The 18,350-nt window shown below is 31.4% G+C and overlaps 4 protein-coding genes across 6 annotated transcripts; 1 reads left to right on the top strand and 3 right to left on the bottom strand.

Annotated features, from left to right (window-relative positions):
• Nucleotides 1-3,536: 3,536 nt before the first annotated feature.
• On the bottom strand, nt 3,537-6,851 carry LOC130890842 (uncharacterized). Of its 3 annotated transcripts, XM_057795214.1 has the most exons (4): nt 6,276-6,851; nt 6,074-6,220; nt 5,855-6,017; nt 3,537-5,797 (listed from the first exon to the last, which is right to left on the bottom strand). In XM_057795214.1, the coding sequence occupies exons 1-4, from the start codon at nt 6,303-6,305 to the stop codon at nt 5,682-5,684; spliced, it is 456 nt and encodes a 151-aa protein (XP_057651197.1). In that variant the 5' UTR covers nt 6,306-6,851; the 3' UTR covers nt 3,537-5,681. The 3 variants fall into 3 exon arrangements, with proteins under 3 accessions (XP_057651197.1, XP_057651196.1, XP_057651195.1); XM_057795213.1 differs by having other exon boundaries at nt 5,855-6,451; nt 6,497-6,851; XM_057795212.1 differs by having other exon boundaries at nt 3,537-6,220.
• Nucleotides 6,852-7,265: 414 nt separating this feature from the next.
• On the bottom strand, nt 7,266-9,201 carry LOC130890841 (meiotic recombination protein DMC1/LIM15 homolog). Its single transcript, XM_057795211.1, has 4 exons — nt 8,760-9,201; nt 8,488-8,655; nt 8,093-8,212; nt 7,266-7,792 (listed from the first exon to the last, which is right to left on the bottom strand). Exons 1-4 carry the CDS (start codon nt 9,137-9,139, stop codon nt 7,387-7,389), a joined length of 1,074 nt encoding a protein of 357 aa, XP_057651194.1. The 5' UTR covers nt 9,140-9,201; the 3' UTR covers nt 7,266-7,386.
• Nucleotides 9,202-11,673: 2,472 nt separating this feature from the next.
• On the bottom strand, nt 11,674-16,011 carry LOC130890840 (engulfment and cell motility protein 1). Its single transcript, XM_057795209.1, has 6 exons — nt 15,037-16,011; nt 14,694-14,984; nt 14,317-14,641; nt 13,756-14,145; nt 12,469-12,717; nt 11,674-12,411 (listed from the first exon to the last, which is right to left on the bottom strand). Exons 1-6 carry the CDS (start codon nt 15,658-15,660, stop codon nt 12,164-12,166), a joined length of 2,127 nt encoding a protein of 708 aa, XP_057651192.1. The 5' UTR covers nt 15,661-16,011; the 3' UTR covers nt 11,674-12,163.
• Nucleotides 16,012-16,598: 587 nt separating this feature from the next.
• Nucleotides 16,599-17,788, top strand: LOC130903803 (U6 snRNA phosphodiesterase 1). The gene is made up of 5 exons (XM_057816141.1): nt 16,599-16,815; nt 16,868-17,004; nt 17,054-17,231; nt 17,288-17,447; nt 17,510-17,788. The coding sequence occupies exons 1-5, from the start codon at nt 16,682-16,684 to the stop codon at nt 17,699-17,701; spliced, it is 801 nt and encodes a 266-aa protein (XP_057672124.1). The 5' UTR covers nt 16,599-16,681; the 3' UTR covers nt 17,702-17,788.
• Nucleotides 17,789-18,350: the final 562 nt, after the last annotated feature.

Here is an 18,350-nt window from a genome sequence, read left to right as displayed (position 1 = left end):
GGTCATGATGCCATTTAAAAAAACTAAATTCAAGTTATTACAATATCAAAAGTGTACCAAAGATCTTGTTTTTGCATAAAATATGAATAAGCTGACAACGCTGTGAGTATTTTAACAAGCACGCATGAGCAAGGGAGTTTGAAATCATCACACCACGTTGTTTTCCTTCCTCATCTCATTGAGTCATATCGACTCGATAAAACGTATATTTTTGTGCAGTGGTGTAACAAGGGAGTTTATATACATATTAAATAATGGACTATATTCTTTTTTTGAGCTTTGTAATGAATATATATATATACACTTTGTATCAAATATTGATAGATTTGCAATGTATTTTCTTTTAGAAATAAATACAATAATTGATTCTATTATTCTTAAATAATCTATATTTTATAATTTATTATTATAAACTTGGAATTGATTCATTTAATTTACCAAGCGTTATGAGATACCCTTAGTAGATTTACTTCTATTCGGATTGTTGATTATTTCTAAAGGTAGACATGGATAGAATGACATGGTATAACAGGCAATACAGAAGGTTCAAGAAAATTAATTTACAAATAATGATTCCAAAAACTATAATTTTAATCGAATTTTGTCTTATCGATATATATAAATTACGTCAATTTTAATTAAAATCAACATTCTATATAAAATAACATGGAATTTTCCTTATCAGTCCTACACAAAGTGCAGGTTATTAAGTATTCATTGACAATGTATCGATTATCGTGACACTTGCCATCTAGGAAATGGGGTGATCAGTTCTAACCAGTAGCAATATTTTTAATCGTTTATCCAAATAAGGTTATATTTACAGATGCCCCATAATTTCATTCTACATTTTAAGAAATTAATTGCATATGTATTCAGTTTGAAAATAATATATCTATAATTAAAGGAATACTACGCCCTAGATCAAAGTATTTGACTTTGAATTGACATTATACAAACACAATAATTATTTAACACACGTAATTTAGGAAAAAATAGCACCCAATCGTGTAGATGTATGAGGTATAATTGAAATTAAAAAAAAAACATTTAACTGTGGGTGATTTCCGCCGGAAATAGTATTATTCGAAATAAAAATGGAAAATACTATTTTTTTAATTGAGTTCCACTTTATTTACACGCAATGCGATCTGTTTTTGACGTGGTTTTTGAACAATTAATTTCAATGACAATTGTGGGAAATTTACAGCTGATTTCTGACAGCCATGATATACAATACGTGGTCAACTTGTAAGAAACAGGGTTATATACGCATATCCACCCATTTATTCGAAAACAAGAAAACAAATGCCGTAAAGAGATTATTTCTATTAATTAGTATATTAAAAAAGTAATACGAATAATAATTCTTATTAGCCTATTTCCTAGCCCCTATATCATTTTGTTTTTGGAAAATAGATCGCATTGGTTCAAATGTTACTTTGTTGAGCCAGATTGCATATGGCTGATTGTCATTTTGTTTTCAATAACAAATTGGAAAAAAATTTTTAAAATATCGCTGTTTTGGACATGGTGTCCATATCTACGATTTGTGGAAATTATTTATAGCGTGATATTTTTGATTCAGCGTTTTTTCTTGTGAAATTCCAAAAAGTTCTATAAAACCAGCGCGTGTATTGTGTCTGACCCGAAGTTCACTTATATAGATGATAATTTCTTTTTATCCTCATTCGTAAGCTGTGATTATTGAATATTTTCATAGAATGGCCTTGTAAATATTTTTCTAGAAATTACAATATATACTAGGTTATTCAGGTTATCAACTGCAATTGTCGAAATTAAAGCAAAAAATATATTTATCATAATTTGTTAAATTTCCTTTTTTCTCCTAATAAGATAAACCATTACTGAATATACATTAATACCGGATTACAAGATACTAAAATTGAGTACCTACATATTCTGCATCTTCATTATTTCAACAAAGATCACACAAATGTCATGTATTTATACCGACGTTTTTAAATGATCCAATAAATTGCAAATATTTTCTATTTGATGAAAAAAATATTGTTAAAGGTTAGAGAAAAGAAGGAGTATTTCTTATAGGAAAAAAGTTGAAAAAGTGTCGAGTTGTATACAGTAATTAACAATTCAAAAACCTTTCACAATGGCGCTGGCGTATATAAAAGGGTATGGAAAATATTTTAAATAATTTTTCTTAACTCAAGTAGTTTATAATTGAAAATTTCAACGATTTACGTTGTATTAAATATTGTAGCCAATATAACCTAAAAGATATTTACCCTGATGCTAAAGTGGGGCTATCCTCATTTATCGTATTTCATATGCACAGATTTTTTTCTGTTCCTTCCATAGTTAAATCAATTCTATAAAAATCTGTTTTTTCTCCTTTCCACCCCACGATACACTGTATGCCCATGCGCAGGCACGCGGTTGTGAAATTATTCAATTTAATAATATTGTTTCTGATGTATAATGGGTATATTTTATTTATTTTTTTGAGCAAATCATATACAGGTAAATAAACAATGTGTTAAACCTAGACAATTTGTATTATATGGATTGAAATGAATAGAACGAACACGCGCTAAAATAAATAACACATGAATAACGTATCTAAATATTTCCAACCAGACTGAATTCTACAAGTGAATCGACAACAACGTAAAATAAGTATCATTATTGAAGAAAATAGGAATTGTGTGAGTTATTTTATGATTTACGATATTCATTTACCAGAATTAGAATTAATTTCATCTTCTCAACTACAGGGTCCTGTCTACTGTCACGCCAAGTCTTTTTTTTTGGAAACCAAAGTATTTAATACCTTTGTTATTTCATTATGATCTCATAATAGAAAATACAATCTTATAAAAAAATATAATAACAACTCTATAATAGCCAGTAAACATCACAAACACACAAAAACCCAGTAAATACGTCGAACTCCAACCTAATCAAGATCGTGATAGACTCTAAACTTGAGCAGTGAGTAGTGGAAACTGTTACATTAATTATTTTGCATTGCTACTTCTCATTACAATGTGTATTCATATAATAATGGATGTTGATATTAGACTAAATTCAATTACGTCATCTATGTCTCATTAGTCTATAAAAGACTGGAAAGGGTCATATTATTCATAAATAACTGAACTGTCAAACGAAACGTCAAAAGTCAAAACAAATCTGATAGCCCTCTTTTAAAAAAAAGATGTTACTTAGAGTGCTCAATAGTGTATATAATGGAACACGAATCGAGCTGTGAGATCGAAATAGAACGAATTGCCGAACGATACTGAACAGTCAGAGTACTTAGATGTACCTACCCAAGCAGCACAGTGTCGTTACTATGACGTCAATTATAGGCCATTGGCGACCAATGGGGACGTCTAAAAAGACGTCTAAAATGACGTGATTATGACGGGTTAATGTCACATCCTACAGACGTCAACTAATGACGTACCTAGTCCGGCTGGTGAGACGTCAAAATGACGTACTTACTTTTGACAAATGACGTATAAGTAGGATCAAAAATATAAAAAAATGCGTTCAAATTAATACCAGTTTATTACAAAATCTTAAAAAACTACATACTATTACACTTATAGAACATAAAAGTTGAAATAAGGAATTACTAATGATGCAATAATGAAAATGACAACCATTCCTGCTTGAAAGGAAAAACAATACATTTCGAAAAAACTTTGTGGCAGTGCAATAACTCGATATACTCTGATAAATTTTGGATGCGATAAACATAGAATTCTTTTGAGTCGACAGGGTATTTGTAAAATGAACGGTAATCCTGAAACCTCCTACCTAATATAAAAACTGCTCCATTATTATCCACTACTATATTTTCTATTTTGAAAACCATTCCTTCTAAGGTAAGACAAAAACAATTTGCTTCTGAATATGATGCAATAGAAAAAATAAAATCTTTATAATGAAGCTTTTTATACTGCTTGCAAGAGAAATTTGGCGTTGGTCCTAAGAAATGGGACAATTCACATTTACAGAAGTGTTCATCATCAGGTGAAGTAGAGTCATGTTTTTCGTACACTGTCATTTCAATTTCTTTTAAGCGTCTATTAATCTGTTGTAACGGTTTATTCGGAGACTGAACTAACGATTTTAAATGGTGGAGATAATTTTCAAATGGAAATGCTGACGAATTGTCTAGTGGCCCGAAATTTTCAACGTCATCTGCCAAATGTAATAAGAAATGTACATTGTAAACTAAGAACTCTAATCCGTAGATCTTTTCACTGTGCGTTACGAATAAATGCAAAAGTTGGCACGCAAATGGAACTCCGAATTTTTCAATATGGCGTTTAGAAATAAGTATCATAATTGAACAATGAAATAGCAAAAAATGCTCATATATTGCCAAATCGACATTCCCATACAAAGCAACTGGCCCAATATACAGTAAAAATGTTCGAAATTCCGTTGCTTTCCAATCTGCCAACTGAGACAAACTGCGCCCTTTCCGATTGAATTCTGCTGGAATACATTTACTGAGAAAAACAATTTTTTCAGATACATTTTGAAATGCAGTAGAGCTCATTTTGGCTCGGCTTGCGCGTCCTGTCCAAATACGCAAAAGTTTTTTCATTACACCTAGACAAACTAGGTGCATATAGTCTAAAGAAAAGACATAGATCAAATCTATAGGAAGAGCTATTAGAGGAGATTCTCCATGATGATGAGATACATCAATTTTAGTCCAAAAAGATTCGTTGTCTCTCTTGTTAAAAGGTAAATTTTTGAAAATGACACGTCCCAGGTGTTCTCCAGAGTTGTCGCACCTTTCACAGGAACTATACCCTGAATGGGTCTTCACACATTTCAGATATGCGCGCGCAGGAGCATCGCAAACAAAGCTGTGAAATTTTACTTCATGGATATTATTATTAATTTCAATGCCCGTGGTAAGTAAGTTCGATAACTCAATTAAAAAATCTTCTAAAAACGCTGACAATAAATTTGGTTTGCCACTTCCTAAAAAAGAACCAACAACAAACGGCTCACTCTTAAAATTTTTTACAAGTGCTAAAATGGGCCAGAGATCATGTTTCTGACCATTTCTATAAATGGGTAGTCCATCTACATTAAATGAAATGATGATAATGCTGTACTGAGAAATATTAGGCACTGACAATAACTTTAATTTTAAAGCGTTAACAAGTCCAAAATGACAATATTCGCCATTTAACAACGATTTTGTTTTCGTTTCTCTGGGCGTTTTCAGCAGCGTTCGACTGTCTAACGGTAACTCATTATGGTATGGATGCAAGATATGCAAGAGATGAGTAACTACTGTACGTCGAACGTACCTTGAAGCTGCCCAGTTTGACAATTTCGAATGCAAATCGCTAGGCGGCGGTTCATTAGGAAATAAATCGTTAGGGGGCACGTTACTGGAATAGGAAGTCAAATGGTTGTATAACGTCGCATCATTGAAGAGCAAATTTTCATTAGGCGAGTTTACATTAAAATCTAAATCTCTTGAGGAACAGGTGGCATTTTCACTTTCACACATTGAATCAGCAAAAAAAAAGGAATTTGATGATTCATTGGAATCATTATTAACTATTAAAGATGTATTATAACAATTCTGACTCACAGGTGCTAAATTTGCTTCTGCCACCCTTCTGTAGAGTTGTCTTTGACTAACAACACTTTTTTTCTTACGGGTTGCCATGCTGCTGCTTTTTCAATTTCTCTGGTGCATGTTTCAACCACACCTTGATGGTATCTTCTATTTCTTTCTGACTGACTAGAGGGGAGCTTTTTCTTACAGCACCTAAAAATGTTGTTTCAGATTAATAATAAGTATGCACCTACAAGTGAAAACACTTACCAATAATCACATCCTTTACGTTTAAGTTTTTAAAAGCCTTTTTCTCACCTCGTTTGCCACAAAAATTCCAATTAGTTGCAAGAGAATAAGTGAACAAAAAATTTAAAATCCGGTTTGTATGTCCAGTAAAATCTCTCCCTCCAAAAGTCGATAGATATGCCGACTGGAATCACATAATTTAAATTGTAAAATACATATTAAGTGGTACAGAACACCCACCAAAGCCAGGCAATTATTTTTTTCACTCAGGTATGTTTCCAATTTGGTAATATCCTCTTGAGAATTCAAAGGAAACTGTACGCCTATATCATCTGGTAAATCTGTATTACTGGCGTGATTGCCACTGCGATCTTGTTTTCGGATCCACTGCAAAATTTGATTATTCTGTTCTCTAATGGTCTTCAATAAAGTGATTACATACGCCAAACAACTTTTTGCTGCCGTCCGCCATTACGCGCACACGCGTTCACACCAGCAGTCCAGCACGCATGCGCCTGCACGTCTCGTATCGTATCGTGGCATTTCGATTAAAAACGCGCCAAAATTAAATCTTGGTCGACAGCCTCGACAGGAATCGATGCTAAAAATAATTGTTTCCTACTAATAAAATAGTTAAATAATTGTTAATTACAACATTCTCACTTCATCTTTAAATTCAAATTGCATTTCCACTTAAAACGTCAGTTTAGTATTTTCATTGCTAATTAATGAATTTATATTTATATCCAAATTTTAGGTAAACAACAATTTAAAATGTACAATTTTTTATAAAGCACGTATAGGGCTTAGTTTTTGTAATAAACTTTCGTTCTAATTTTTTTTATAGTTGATTAAAAAGCACTTAAAACGACCGAAAACAAACGTACGAAAGACGTCTCTAGACGACGTCAAAATGACATCTGAAATGTCACGTCATATGGACGTCGCTTATTGGTCTACGACGTCGCCGACTAATAATGTCCAATAATTGACGTCATTATAACGACACTGTGCTGCTTGGGTAGCCGAACGCAGCAATTGACGCCATATTTGACATAGCACATAAAATATTTAAAAATTTAAAATTATAGCGCGAAATTACCATTTGATATTACATACGTTTATTTCATAGTAAATTCTTTAGTTACATATAGATACTGGGATATAAAAGTTCATTTTTGTGGGAAATTATTATGAAGAAAAGAATATCCAAGTTTGCGTGTATAACTGTTTTTGAGCATTAAAACTGTGATCAGTTATTTACGTGAAGAGAGTAGTAAGAAACTATACTACAAGGGGCAACGAAAAAGTTTTCTCGAATGGTTAATTCCTTTAAAAGTTGGTTTGAGTGATTGATATCTAATATTTTTAGATAAATCTGAAATTCGAAGTAGATATTTGAAATAAATAGGAGAATCAAACAAAAAATTCAATTCTTAAATGTATTTTATTGATTTAGCACCTGGATTCATAGATCAATATTAATAAATAAATTTAATCTTAATAATACTTTTATAACCTCATTGTTTTCAAGATGGAACAGAAACATTTATTTATTCTTTAGGATCATCGATACCTCCACTGGTGATGGCGTAGCTGACCTCGTCCTCTTCTAAATCGGGACTATCGTAAATCCTAGCTACTCTCTTATTTCCTTTTCCTTTTTTCAAACACAGCCTAGTAGTAGAAGAATGCGCCAAAACATTCCCGCCAACTGGTTTCATCAAATCCGGTTCGGCATTAATTAAAGTAAAATCAGAGGTTATCTGATTAGTAACGAAAACGGCAACATTGTATTCTTCGCTGATTTTCTGTAAACGCGACATCATTTGACCAAGTTTCTGTTGCCGATTCGCCATTTCGCCCCTACCGTTAAAATCTACGCGGAATAGCGCCATTATGGAATCTATAATTAGCAGTTTGAAGATTCCTGCTTCTTCGTGAAATTTCGCAGCAACGCTAAAAGTCAACAAACAGTGTCTAGCAGTCAAGCTTTCTAAATTAGATATCATCAAAAAATCCAAATTTTTAGACGGCATTCTCATTCTAACTGTTAATTAGAATCTAACAGTTGCTTTTACAAATTTACAAGACTACCCTACATAAAAAAAATAATAAGGAAAGTATTATATAATGAAAATAAAGAGTAAAATGATAAGTTATTGATACCGGAGGATTCCAAGCACCTAAAACCAACCTCTCAATCTATTTTGAAATATTTAACACTTTTCCTGAAACTTTGATTAATCAAAAACTTACTTATTCAAGAGTTCAAATTGGTGTTCTGAATTATAGGCTCTAGCGTAAAGAATATTTTCTAAAACAGCGGTTTGATTCAAGTTAAACCTTTCAGCTATAGGCCGTAACCGTTCAGGTCGACTGATTTTTTTAATCAAAGAAAATAAACACAGTTATAGTATAAACTTCATGAGCATACATGTAGATTCAATAAAATTACTCAACTATAGATTCTAAGCCATCACCATTATATTTCGAAGCCTAGAATCTACATAATAGAAATTAGTCATTAATAATTAATCACCCTGTGTTATTTATATATATATATATATATATATATATATATATATATATATATATATATATATATATATATATATATATATATATATATATATATATGTTTCAAAGGATACAAGGTATGTTCTGTATCAATAAACATAACTTTCCCACCTATATAACCTTTTTCTCCAGGCATTTGAGCTGTAACACACAAAGTATGTGACAACTGAGTTTTCCCAGTTCTAAATTCACCAAATACTTCCGTTATTGACATAGATTCAATGCCACCACCTAATAATTTGCTATAACAAAAGACTTTCATGAAACAATAACTGAATATGAAAATAATCTTCTATAGTAACATGAATATTTATTCAAAACAAATAATATTTTTTTTTGTACTTACTCAAGGTTTGCGCTGCCTGTAGGTAGCTTAAATACTTGTTTTCTTTGATCACATACTTCTAAAGCGGTCATAAAACCCGTGTTCAATGCTACTTTGCAACAAGCCTCTTTGATTTTATCAATTTTAGTATCGTTAAAACCTTTGATACTTAATAGATTCTTTCTTACAGTCATTTGAAGACCTTTGATAGTGTTAATTCCCATTTGTTTTAATGCTTTTATGTCTTCTTCAGCAATGCCATGTTCGACTAGCAAGTCGATGTCCTGGAAAAATACCTCTTCCTCTTCAAGGTCCAAGTTTTCGAACGATTCAGCTTCCGTACTAGCTTCGCTACTATTTACAATATTTGTTTCAATTTTTTCGATGGTTGCTACTTCCATTTTAATGTTATTAACACGACAAATTTTAAAACTTTTGAATACGTTTAAAATTTAAAACTACAAGCGATTTTCATTTGTTTTAACAATGTAACCAACTGTTGAAATGGAGTTCGACAAAAAAGTATTGCCAATATAAATCAGTTTTTACTAATTCATTTGTCTACAATTTATTTGAAAGATTCATTGATCTGCTTTATTAATTTTGTTTCGCTTTCGCTACTAGAAGTAAAAATTTATTTAATAAAGGAGTAATTATTTGTATTACAATATTTCAAATTGACAGCGTCATCTAGGGGTAGTTCATAATATTACATTATTTTACAGTATCCATTTGCAATAATTGTCAAATGTACTAAGATTGAATGAAGTACTTTTATTCTGGAATCGTTTTATAAATTTTGTTTTCTTCTTGAATCTGTAGTGAATTCATAATACTTAAGTTATAGTTCATTTTTCATCATGTTCGTTCGATTTATAATAATTTTGTGAAACGTTAAGTTCACTTATTAAGGCAAGTAATGATTTAACGAAAAAAAAAAAGTGCATAATTGAATTTATTTACTTATTCATGATTATTTAGTGTCGAAATATCATTCATTTATTTGAAATTTAAATTGTTTGTTTCAAAATTTTAAATGATTGAAGAATTGTTGTAAAAGGGAGACAACTGTTATTTTAGTTTTAGTTTTAATTCAAAATAAAACAGTTATTGTGGCTTATTTAATATTAATAGTATAATATATCAAGGAGCTCTTCCCAAACCTGCTCAGATTTATAAATCTTATTGAGCTTGTGAATAAATAGCATTCATGAAAAATATATGCCAGACTTTTTTGGCTTTTTATAGCCTGAATATACGGCCTCCTCGAGCGCGCCTACATGGGCATGTGGAGAGAAGACAGTGCAAAGGACGGCTCACTATTATGGGCTTAATCTAAGACAGAAACAAGCGTGCCGAACGATGAACAGTACTTGAGCCCTAATCAAGTGTCGTCAACAATACCTGCAAGAGCAAGGATCATGACAAATCGTCCTCTTCCCATTGAGGGCTCTGAGCAAACAGGGACGACAAAACCCACTAAACCTAAAGCATCAGTTTCCACTGTCTAAGTTTTAGCTAGTACTTTTGACAAGGCTCAATTCAAATGCTGCAACATCAGTGGCGAGGAAAAAAAAGGAGATGGGAGGCCAAAATGGTTCAGGGTTTAACAGCCCTAGATCCTATGGTTGCTTCGAACTACAACCCTCCTCCACCCAGATGATGAACAACAAATGTAACTTTGTTTTAATGAATAATCAACTTTTGTTATTGTCTTCTACAATTGAAGTTTATAAGTTGTGCAAGGTGAAAAAATTCAGTTCATATTATTTTTTATCTTCTTAAAAATGTTGCTTATTGATTGATACCTTAAAAAAACACTTTTCACTTACTTATTACTAATTTTTTTTTATTTGGGATCAATTTATTGACAAATGAACTCAAGAAGTAAAAAACTGGGTAACTAAAATATGAAATAGTTCATGTATAATAATGTATCTAGAGCTTCCAGTTTAATTTTTTCTCTAATATTGTTAAAATAAATATAAAACTTTAGAATTAATATGGAATAAATTTGAATCTTACTTCCAAAGTAGACTATTCATTTTCGAAGAATAGAAAGTAGTGCAGTTTTGTAGGACATATCTAGAAGCATTCATGGAGAGTGGATTTGAAGTCACTGAGTCAAAACTTCCTCAAGTAGACTTGGTGAGGGGCCCAGCGGCCGCTGTCGTCGAACGCGCCTACTTGGGCATGACGAGAGAGGCCGGTGCATAGAATGGCTTATTTTTATAAGCTTAATCCAAGGTGGAAACAATTGCATGGAGGGGTGAATGGTACCTGAGCCCTAATCAGATGTCGCGAACAATGCCTGTGGGAAACCTACTAAAGCAGCGACCATAAATCCTCTTCTCCTTAAGAGCTCTGAGTAAACAAGAACCAAGGAACCAACTGGTGCTTTTGTCAAGGCATGGCTCAAATGCCTCGTTATTATTTCCTTCTTCAATCAGACCAATAATGTACTGTAAAAGTCGTTTCGTTTGAATCAGTCCAACATGATTTGTATTTGGTCTCAAAATAAGTTTTCATTTCAGTATTATTTTCTCATTTGATTGATATTCTTTTCCACTTAGTAGTGAATGGGGGGCACATATAGTGAATATGAAGGGTAAAGAAGTAATTAGAAGTTCAATAATTGATTGAGGGTGAAAAAAAAAATTTATTTTCTCTGCTTTATTACCTTCTTCTAACCAAGTTATCATCTTTGGAGACACCTTTTCAATAAATGAAAAATAATACCATAATAATAGAGAAATAAGATTTTTGTTCAGATAAAAGCTTTTTCCGGTTATCCTTTCAAAATATGTTGAAAAAAACGGAATTATTGTTTTTTTTTAATTTCGAATCAATTTATTGACAGATGAACTCAAAGAGGTATAATAAATGACTGTGCTGAAAATTTCAGAGTTAAGGGTGAGTAAATAAAAATACAAAATGTATAAATTTATATAATATTTAAAATTATACAAGTACTACACAATCAGATCTAAAAGTATCAAAAAAATATTTAATAAGTAGAAAAGAAAACAGAATACATTCAAAATATCTAGCTACAACAATGAATATATAGTCTTAACACCGATTACAACAATTAATTTCATAGGAAACCACATTGTTTAGTACTAACACAGTTCAACTACAGGAAAATATACATTATTAAATGAACTATAGCAAAAAAATTATAATTTTCTGAGTTATTGTAAAAAGGATAAAAAAGATATGAAATTCCAAATTGTAACCCATTGTAATCGGTGTACTAGTCAGATCTTATTATAAAATAAACATTTTAATCACAATAATAATTTAAAAAAAATCCACTAAAATCTTTATTAATATTCGATTTCATTTTAATGTCATGTTTAAGAGATTGAAACGTGATAAAGAATTATCATTTATTGCACAAAATAAAGAATCTGCCTCCGGACTTACTTCAAATCATAACAGAAGTGATAATGTGGCGGATCTTGCGGAATTGGTGGAGGATCTTGAGGAATAGCAACCCCCTCTGCGTCTAGTAATCTCAATTTAATTTCCATACTAAGTAGAGTATCCAAATCTTTTTCCGTTTCCTTACTCTGCATCCTATTGCCTATTAACGAATTGATGCCATCCGTCCAGTAAGCCAAGGCTTGTTCGTCTGGAGCGACACAGTCCAAAGATTGTAAATCCACACCTGGAAACCACTCCAAATGTTATATATTAAATATTATAATCTTGAATAAATACATACCTTCAAGAGCCAATGAAAACGCTAATTGATGAGATGCTTTTCTTCCTTTCATGTGAGGACAATCTCTTCCTACCAACAAGGCTTTAATATCACATACTGCTATTTTCGACTGTAGTTCTTCGGTAGATGGAGCACTCTTTTCATCGCAATCGCCATAATGGAGTACCTTGTGATTCGGGGATAGTCTCATGTACCAAAATTTGTCTTTAATACGTTGACCACGTGGCGAATATTTCGTAAATCTTGTACCTAAAACAATTTACATCACAAAAATTTCTAGAGATTTATTGACTAGTATAAATGCAATAACCTTTGCGTAGCCCCAATAGTAAATCACTGACAATTATATGAGATAATAAAGTAGAAAATTGTTGATGTACAACTATAATTTTTTTATGTTGAAAAACAACTTAGTTGACTCAGAATAGACAATTATGTGGCTGGGGTCACCCCCACACATAAGTATTTTAAATATATACATGCAAGACACTGGCCATATTGCACTCTTCTGAACAATAAAAACCGTTTGACCTCTGCTAGAGTTGCCCCATAGAGGGCTACACTCAATCCAAATGAATGTGGATCAAATTTTTCTTCTTCAAAATGTATTTACTGTTTGGGTAGTTGACAATGATAAAATCTAACGAAGATCCAGCATTTTATAGTGGAGAACAATACACTTTTCTCAATCGTATATACAACAACAAATCAAAGTTACACCTCACTGGTTAGAAGCTAAATGAATGGAGGAGATATTTGTCAAAATTGTGAAAAAGACACTTTTATGTTCAAATGTTAAAAGAGGAAATAAAAAATCAATTACCAATGTACACCACATTAAACAAATGAAAAGTCATCAGTTTCAATTTTATTTTGGAAAGCTAATAACAAACAAAATTGAACTACAGGAAATTGAAAAGATAATTTATGCTGGTATAAAAAAATATATAAAAAATAAAAAAATAAAATACAAACAACGGATGAAAAATCTATTGATGGCATATTTTAACCTAAAATCTTAATCAAAACCTAATTTAATACTCAAGATAGAGAGAAATCAGAAAAAAAGAAATTATGCCACCAAACATATAGTTAAAATTTTCAAATAACAACATATTTATTAATTTTATGATGTCTTATATTAATATTAACAAATACTTGATAAAAATTTCTGAAAAACATCTAATGATTTATTATTGTTAAAAGCCCTGTATAATTGAAAAATATAGGAATCCAAAATCGAGCAGATACAAGTCTAAGTAAACAAAAAAAAATATAATTACTAACCTTCGACTAAAAATGCCAATCTTTGCTGTTTGATCAACCCCATTATATCTGGAGTAATCTGCTCTCTTAATTCCACTACTGGTTTAGCATGTGATTCCCATTCTTCCCTAGTATTTCTCTCCAGCTGCCATAATTGTGTGATCTCGTTATAGGTCAACATATGTAATTTGCTCTTGAACTGATCCAAAGACGCTGGTGTAGTTTCCAAGGCTCTAACAATTTGTTCTTGTCCAACACTAGCAACTTTTTGGAAATCTTCTGCTGTTGCTCGCATTTCTTTCCAAGTTTTATTCAAGAGGACTATGCAGATGCAGAAACATTCTTCGAAAGGGTGATCATGGGTGAAAAATAATGGCTGGTACGTCACACACTGTTCAGATGGAGGTTCCCCTTAAGATAGAATTTAACAAAAATTCAATAGGTTTAAGTGATAAGAAATTTTATTGGAAAACTACAATAATTTATGAATATTCCAATGAGATAATTGTTAGAAAACTTGTAGAATATTGATTAGTGAGATATTTTGGTACCCAAACTGTGGAATATGGAAAAATTTCTCACCTATTTTCAAAATTTCACATAAAATCCTCACTAGCTCCACACTGGCCTTTCCAAATGGGCATTCGTGTTCATCAGCTCTGCAACTATTTTCCAACACGAGCTTTGTGTAACTTTCAGGGTGATTTCTTGCAAAATAAATCATACAATCAAGAGCTAGAAGTCCAGGAGGGGTTTCAGTAAAATCTAAAGCTGGATTTATGTCATTTTTGAAACCTAGTTTTTTATAATCTCTAGTAAAACCACTTGGACCTCGTAAACTTGTAGCACCTTCACTTTCGAATGCTATTCTCCTGAGTTCTTTTATTTTGTCATGCCCATCTTGGTCCTGAATATAATTAACATTATCTTAAAAAAAGAGTACTAAATAAATTAAATACCTGTGGATCCATTTTGGTCATTTTCCTTTGTTCAAGAAGTCCCAACATCAATGTTTGTAACACATACAATTGATGAGCCATCTCATTGCCCTTAGCAGCGCCAGTTTGTAATATATTGTTCTGGATCACAGTCCTAACTTGTTTAGAAGTAAGTGTAGCAACTAGAGAACGCCTTTTTGTGATATCTGCTCTTGATAATAAGGCATTAATTAGTGCTACAGCATTCTGCTGAACAACTGGAGTAGACTGTAGATGGTTAACAAGGGAACCAATTGGAATTTCTCTTTCTACCTATATTTATTAACAATGAAGCATTTAAAAGTATATCATATTTAAAATTTACCTGTCCGTATCCTTCTGTGCTGTTTAAGACAACATTTTCCAAAATAGATAAAGCTGCCTGTGTAACTTGAGCTTCTTGTGGAGTATTAACCAAACTAGCTACTCTAGAAATAAACTCGCCATTCAAAATATCCCAAGAAACAATGCCATGTTCCATTAACTCGACAAATGATAGCAGTGTATGTGCCAGAACAGCCCCTTTACATTTAGCCCCTTCAATTTGTTTGATTAACAATGTTAACCCTTGTTTGTTAATAAAATCTAATGCAAATGTTATGTCTGCACTTAAAACAGACAATTTACTCACTGCAGTGGCTTTATCTTCTGGACTACCTGTATTTAGTTTCAGTAAAATATCTTGAGCTGTCTTAGAAGGTGAATACTGCAAACGTAGAACCGATCCATTTTTAATTTCATTTCTATTTTTTTCTGTAATGTAGTTATTGTTGTTATTTTCATTAAATTGAAGAGCATATTGCTCGGGGTCTGTGAGATTCCACCCATTACACAATTCTTGAATTATACCAGCCAAAGGTTGCTTTTGATTGAATTCTATTAATTGCGGGACCTGATCGGTCATTTCCACCGCAATTTTGACGATATTTGCATCCTTCATTGGAGGCATTTTGAGATTCTAGTATTGCTTAATATAATTACATACTTACAAATGTACGAAAAGAATTAAACTTTATTAAAATAGTGTAAAATACTATCCACCCATATTTTTATTGTTATGTACAACAAATAAACTAATTACTAAGGATTAATAATGATCTGTCAAAAAAGAAAACAATTTTGTTATGTTGTTATACGTGTTTCCTCATTATTTTCAAGATGGAAACTGAATTTGGAAATTAACTAATGTTATACTTTGTTGATTAACATTGTTTAAAAAAAAATAAATTATCTTTCATTCATGGTTTTCTCTTTTTTACTCAAAATTATCTCGAAATTATTATTTTACTCTATTATTGTTGAGTTGGTATTCCTATCTTTACATATGTTACTATTGGTGGTTAACTTGCTTCTAACGCAGGGTTGCCAGATCTAACTATTGATCGCGAGATATATATATATATATATATATATATATATATATATATATATATATATATATAAATACATGAAAACATGGCTAAAAATATGTTATTATATGTATAAGAGAAAAATTCAATCTCCAAAAGGCCTAATCATCGGTGCACTACGAGAGATAAAGCGAGCTGTCGTTAAATTGTCTCACAAATATTACAGATCCCAATGGGAATGCTGTTTCCCAATTCAAGAATAGGAATAGGACCCCATAACATAATTCTATATGAAATTTGATAAATCACCGTAAAATCACAAACCACGTATTTATATCTGATCTGTGCTTGAAACCACAACGTTGGAAGGACTCCACTTAACAAATAGAGATGAAACAAATAAATAAATTAAATTCTGCAAAAATGTAATTCCTAAAAAAGTGATTAAAATTTTGACCGAATAAATTTATTCTGTGAAATTATAGTTAATTTCACCTAGGCATTTTTTTTCATATTTTTGTGAAACTAACCATCTGGCATCCCTGTTCTAACGATTAAATTTATATACATGTTTATTTGAGAGATGAAAATTTATTCGCCTTGTTAGATTTGAATGAAATAATGTTCAAAAATGGTTCATTATCACTTTTAAAGGATTATGGTGAAGATAGTTCAGATGATGACGTACCTGGACCGCGAGTATCTACAAAAAGAACTTTTAAAGAAGAAAATGAAAGCACTTTTTTCAAAAAAAAGTTAACAATGTAACAATTTCTATCATATCTGTATTAATTAAATAATTTTTAGATTACCAGTTCCAGAGGTACTACTAAAAAGTGGTAAACCAGTTGAAGATCATGTTGACGATCCTCTGCTACATGGTGGTAGAGTAAGATCGTTTGCACATGAACGAGGTAACTGGGCAACGTTTGTATATATTACACGTAAGTAAATAATAATAGTTTTTGTCATTGTGTAATCTCTTTTTTATAGCAAATAAAATAGAAGGTATAAAAGACTTAGTTGAAGATATTGTTAATATGGTTCCAAATATACCTTTATATCCAGTGGAAGAATTCCATATAAGTCTGACTAAAACTGTGATACTAAAGCATCATTGGATAACTTCGTTTATGGAAAGCATTAAATTGAGAACTAATTATTTCAATAAGTAAATGATTTATTGATTTTTGTTTACATTTATTTAGGAAAGGTATTTTGTTCTAGGTTTATGATTCTTTTTAGTAATCTGAATATTTATTGCAACGAAGAACGGACTAGGACTTTTGTTGGTTTGCAAATCAAATCAGGATATGATTCTTTAATCAGATTAGTTGATATTTTAAATTTATGTTTAGAAGAGTTCAAATTGCCACCATTTTATAAGGTAAATTATTTTTTAACAGTTTTTCTTTTAGATTTGATTATTGTCTTGCCTTGTTATTTTAGGATCCATCTTTTCATATGAGTATTGTTTGGTGTGTCGGAGATCATGAAGAAGAATTGAATAGTTTATTATCAAAATTAAATTCTAAATTACAAGATTTAATGGAAACATATTCTCAGGATTGCTGGTATATTTATGTGAATACATTGATGTGTAAAACAGGCAACAAACTGTTTAAATTTGATCTATCATGATGGAAATGTAATTTTCTAAAGTTTTTGATAAAATGTTTATTATATTAAAGTAAAACCACCATTGCCCGAGAGGGAGTGAATGTTAAATACTTTGTAATTGGGTTCACTGAAATAAGGGTATCTTGGCTTGTTTGGAAGGTAGCTCACTGCATACCATATTCTAGTATTCTTAGGTGTACATAAATGGATCAAGGAGGACGAAATGGAGGATTAAGTTCTTTGTTGTATTAAGAAATCAAAAATAATCTCAGTAGAGTTTATAGCTTGTATATTCAGTATCTTAAAACATAAATTGTGATTATTCAAAAAGACTTCAAAGATTTAAATTAAGATGCATCTGTATAGGTTAGATTGATGTTTCAATGTTTTGAACAGGTGTCTTCTATTGGGTACTCAAATTTCCAATACCCTCAATCGAAAACACACGTGTCTTTTATCTTTTATTAGTCATAATTGAATTTCAAAGGACTAGTGAAGATGAATAAGTGTCTAGTCTCATCTGTCTTGTAGTAAATCCTACTCCAAACCCCAGCTATTTTTAAGTATCCCACCCAATAATAAAGACTACGTTCGAGTCCTCCATTGATTCCAGACGTAAAAATGCCACTTATAAAAGGAAATATTCCATAATACACTGAAGATGATGTAA

This window comes from Diorhabda carinulata, chromosome 2 (assembly GCF_026250575.1).
Source record: "Diorhabda carinulata isolate Delta chromosome 2, icDioCari1.1, whole genome shotgun sequence".
Lineage (NCBI taxonomy): Eukaryota > Metazoa > Arthropoda > Insecta > Coleoptera > Chrysomelidae > Diorhabda > Diorhabda carinulata.
Note: the sequence above shows the minus strand (reverse complement) of the source record. Positions and strands in the feature narration are given on the sequence as shown.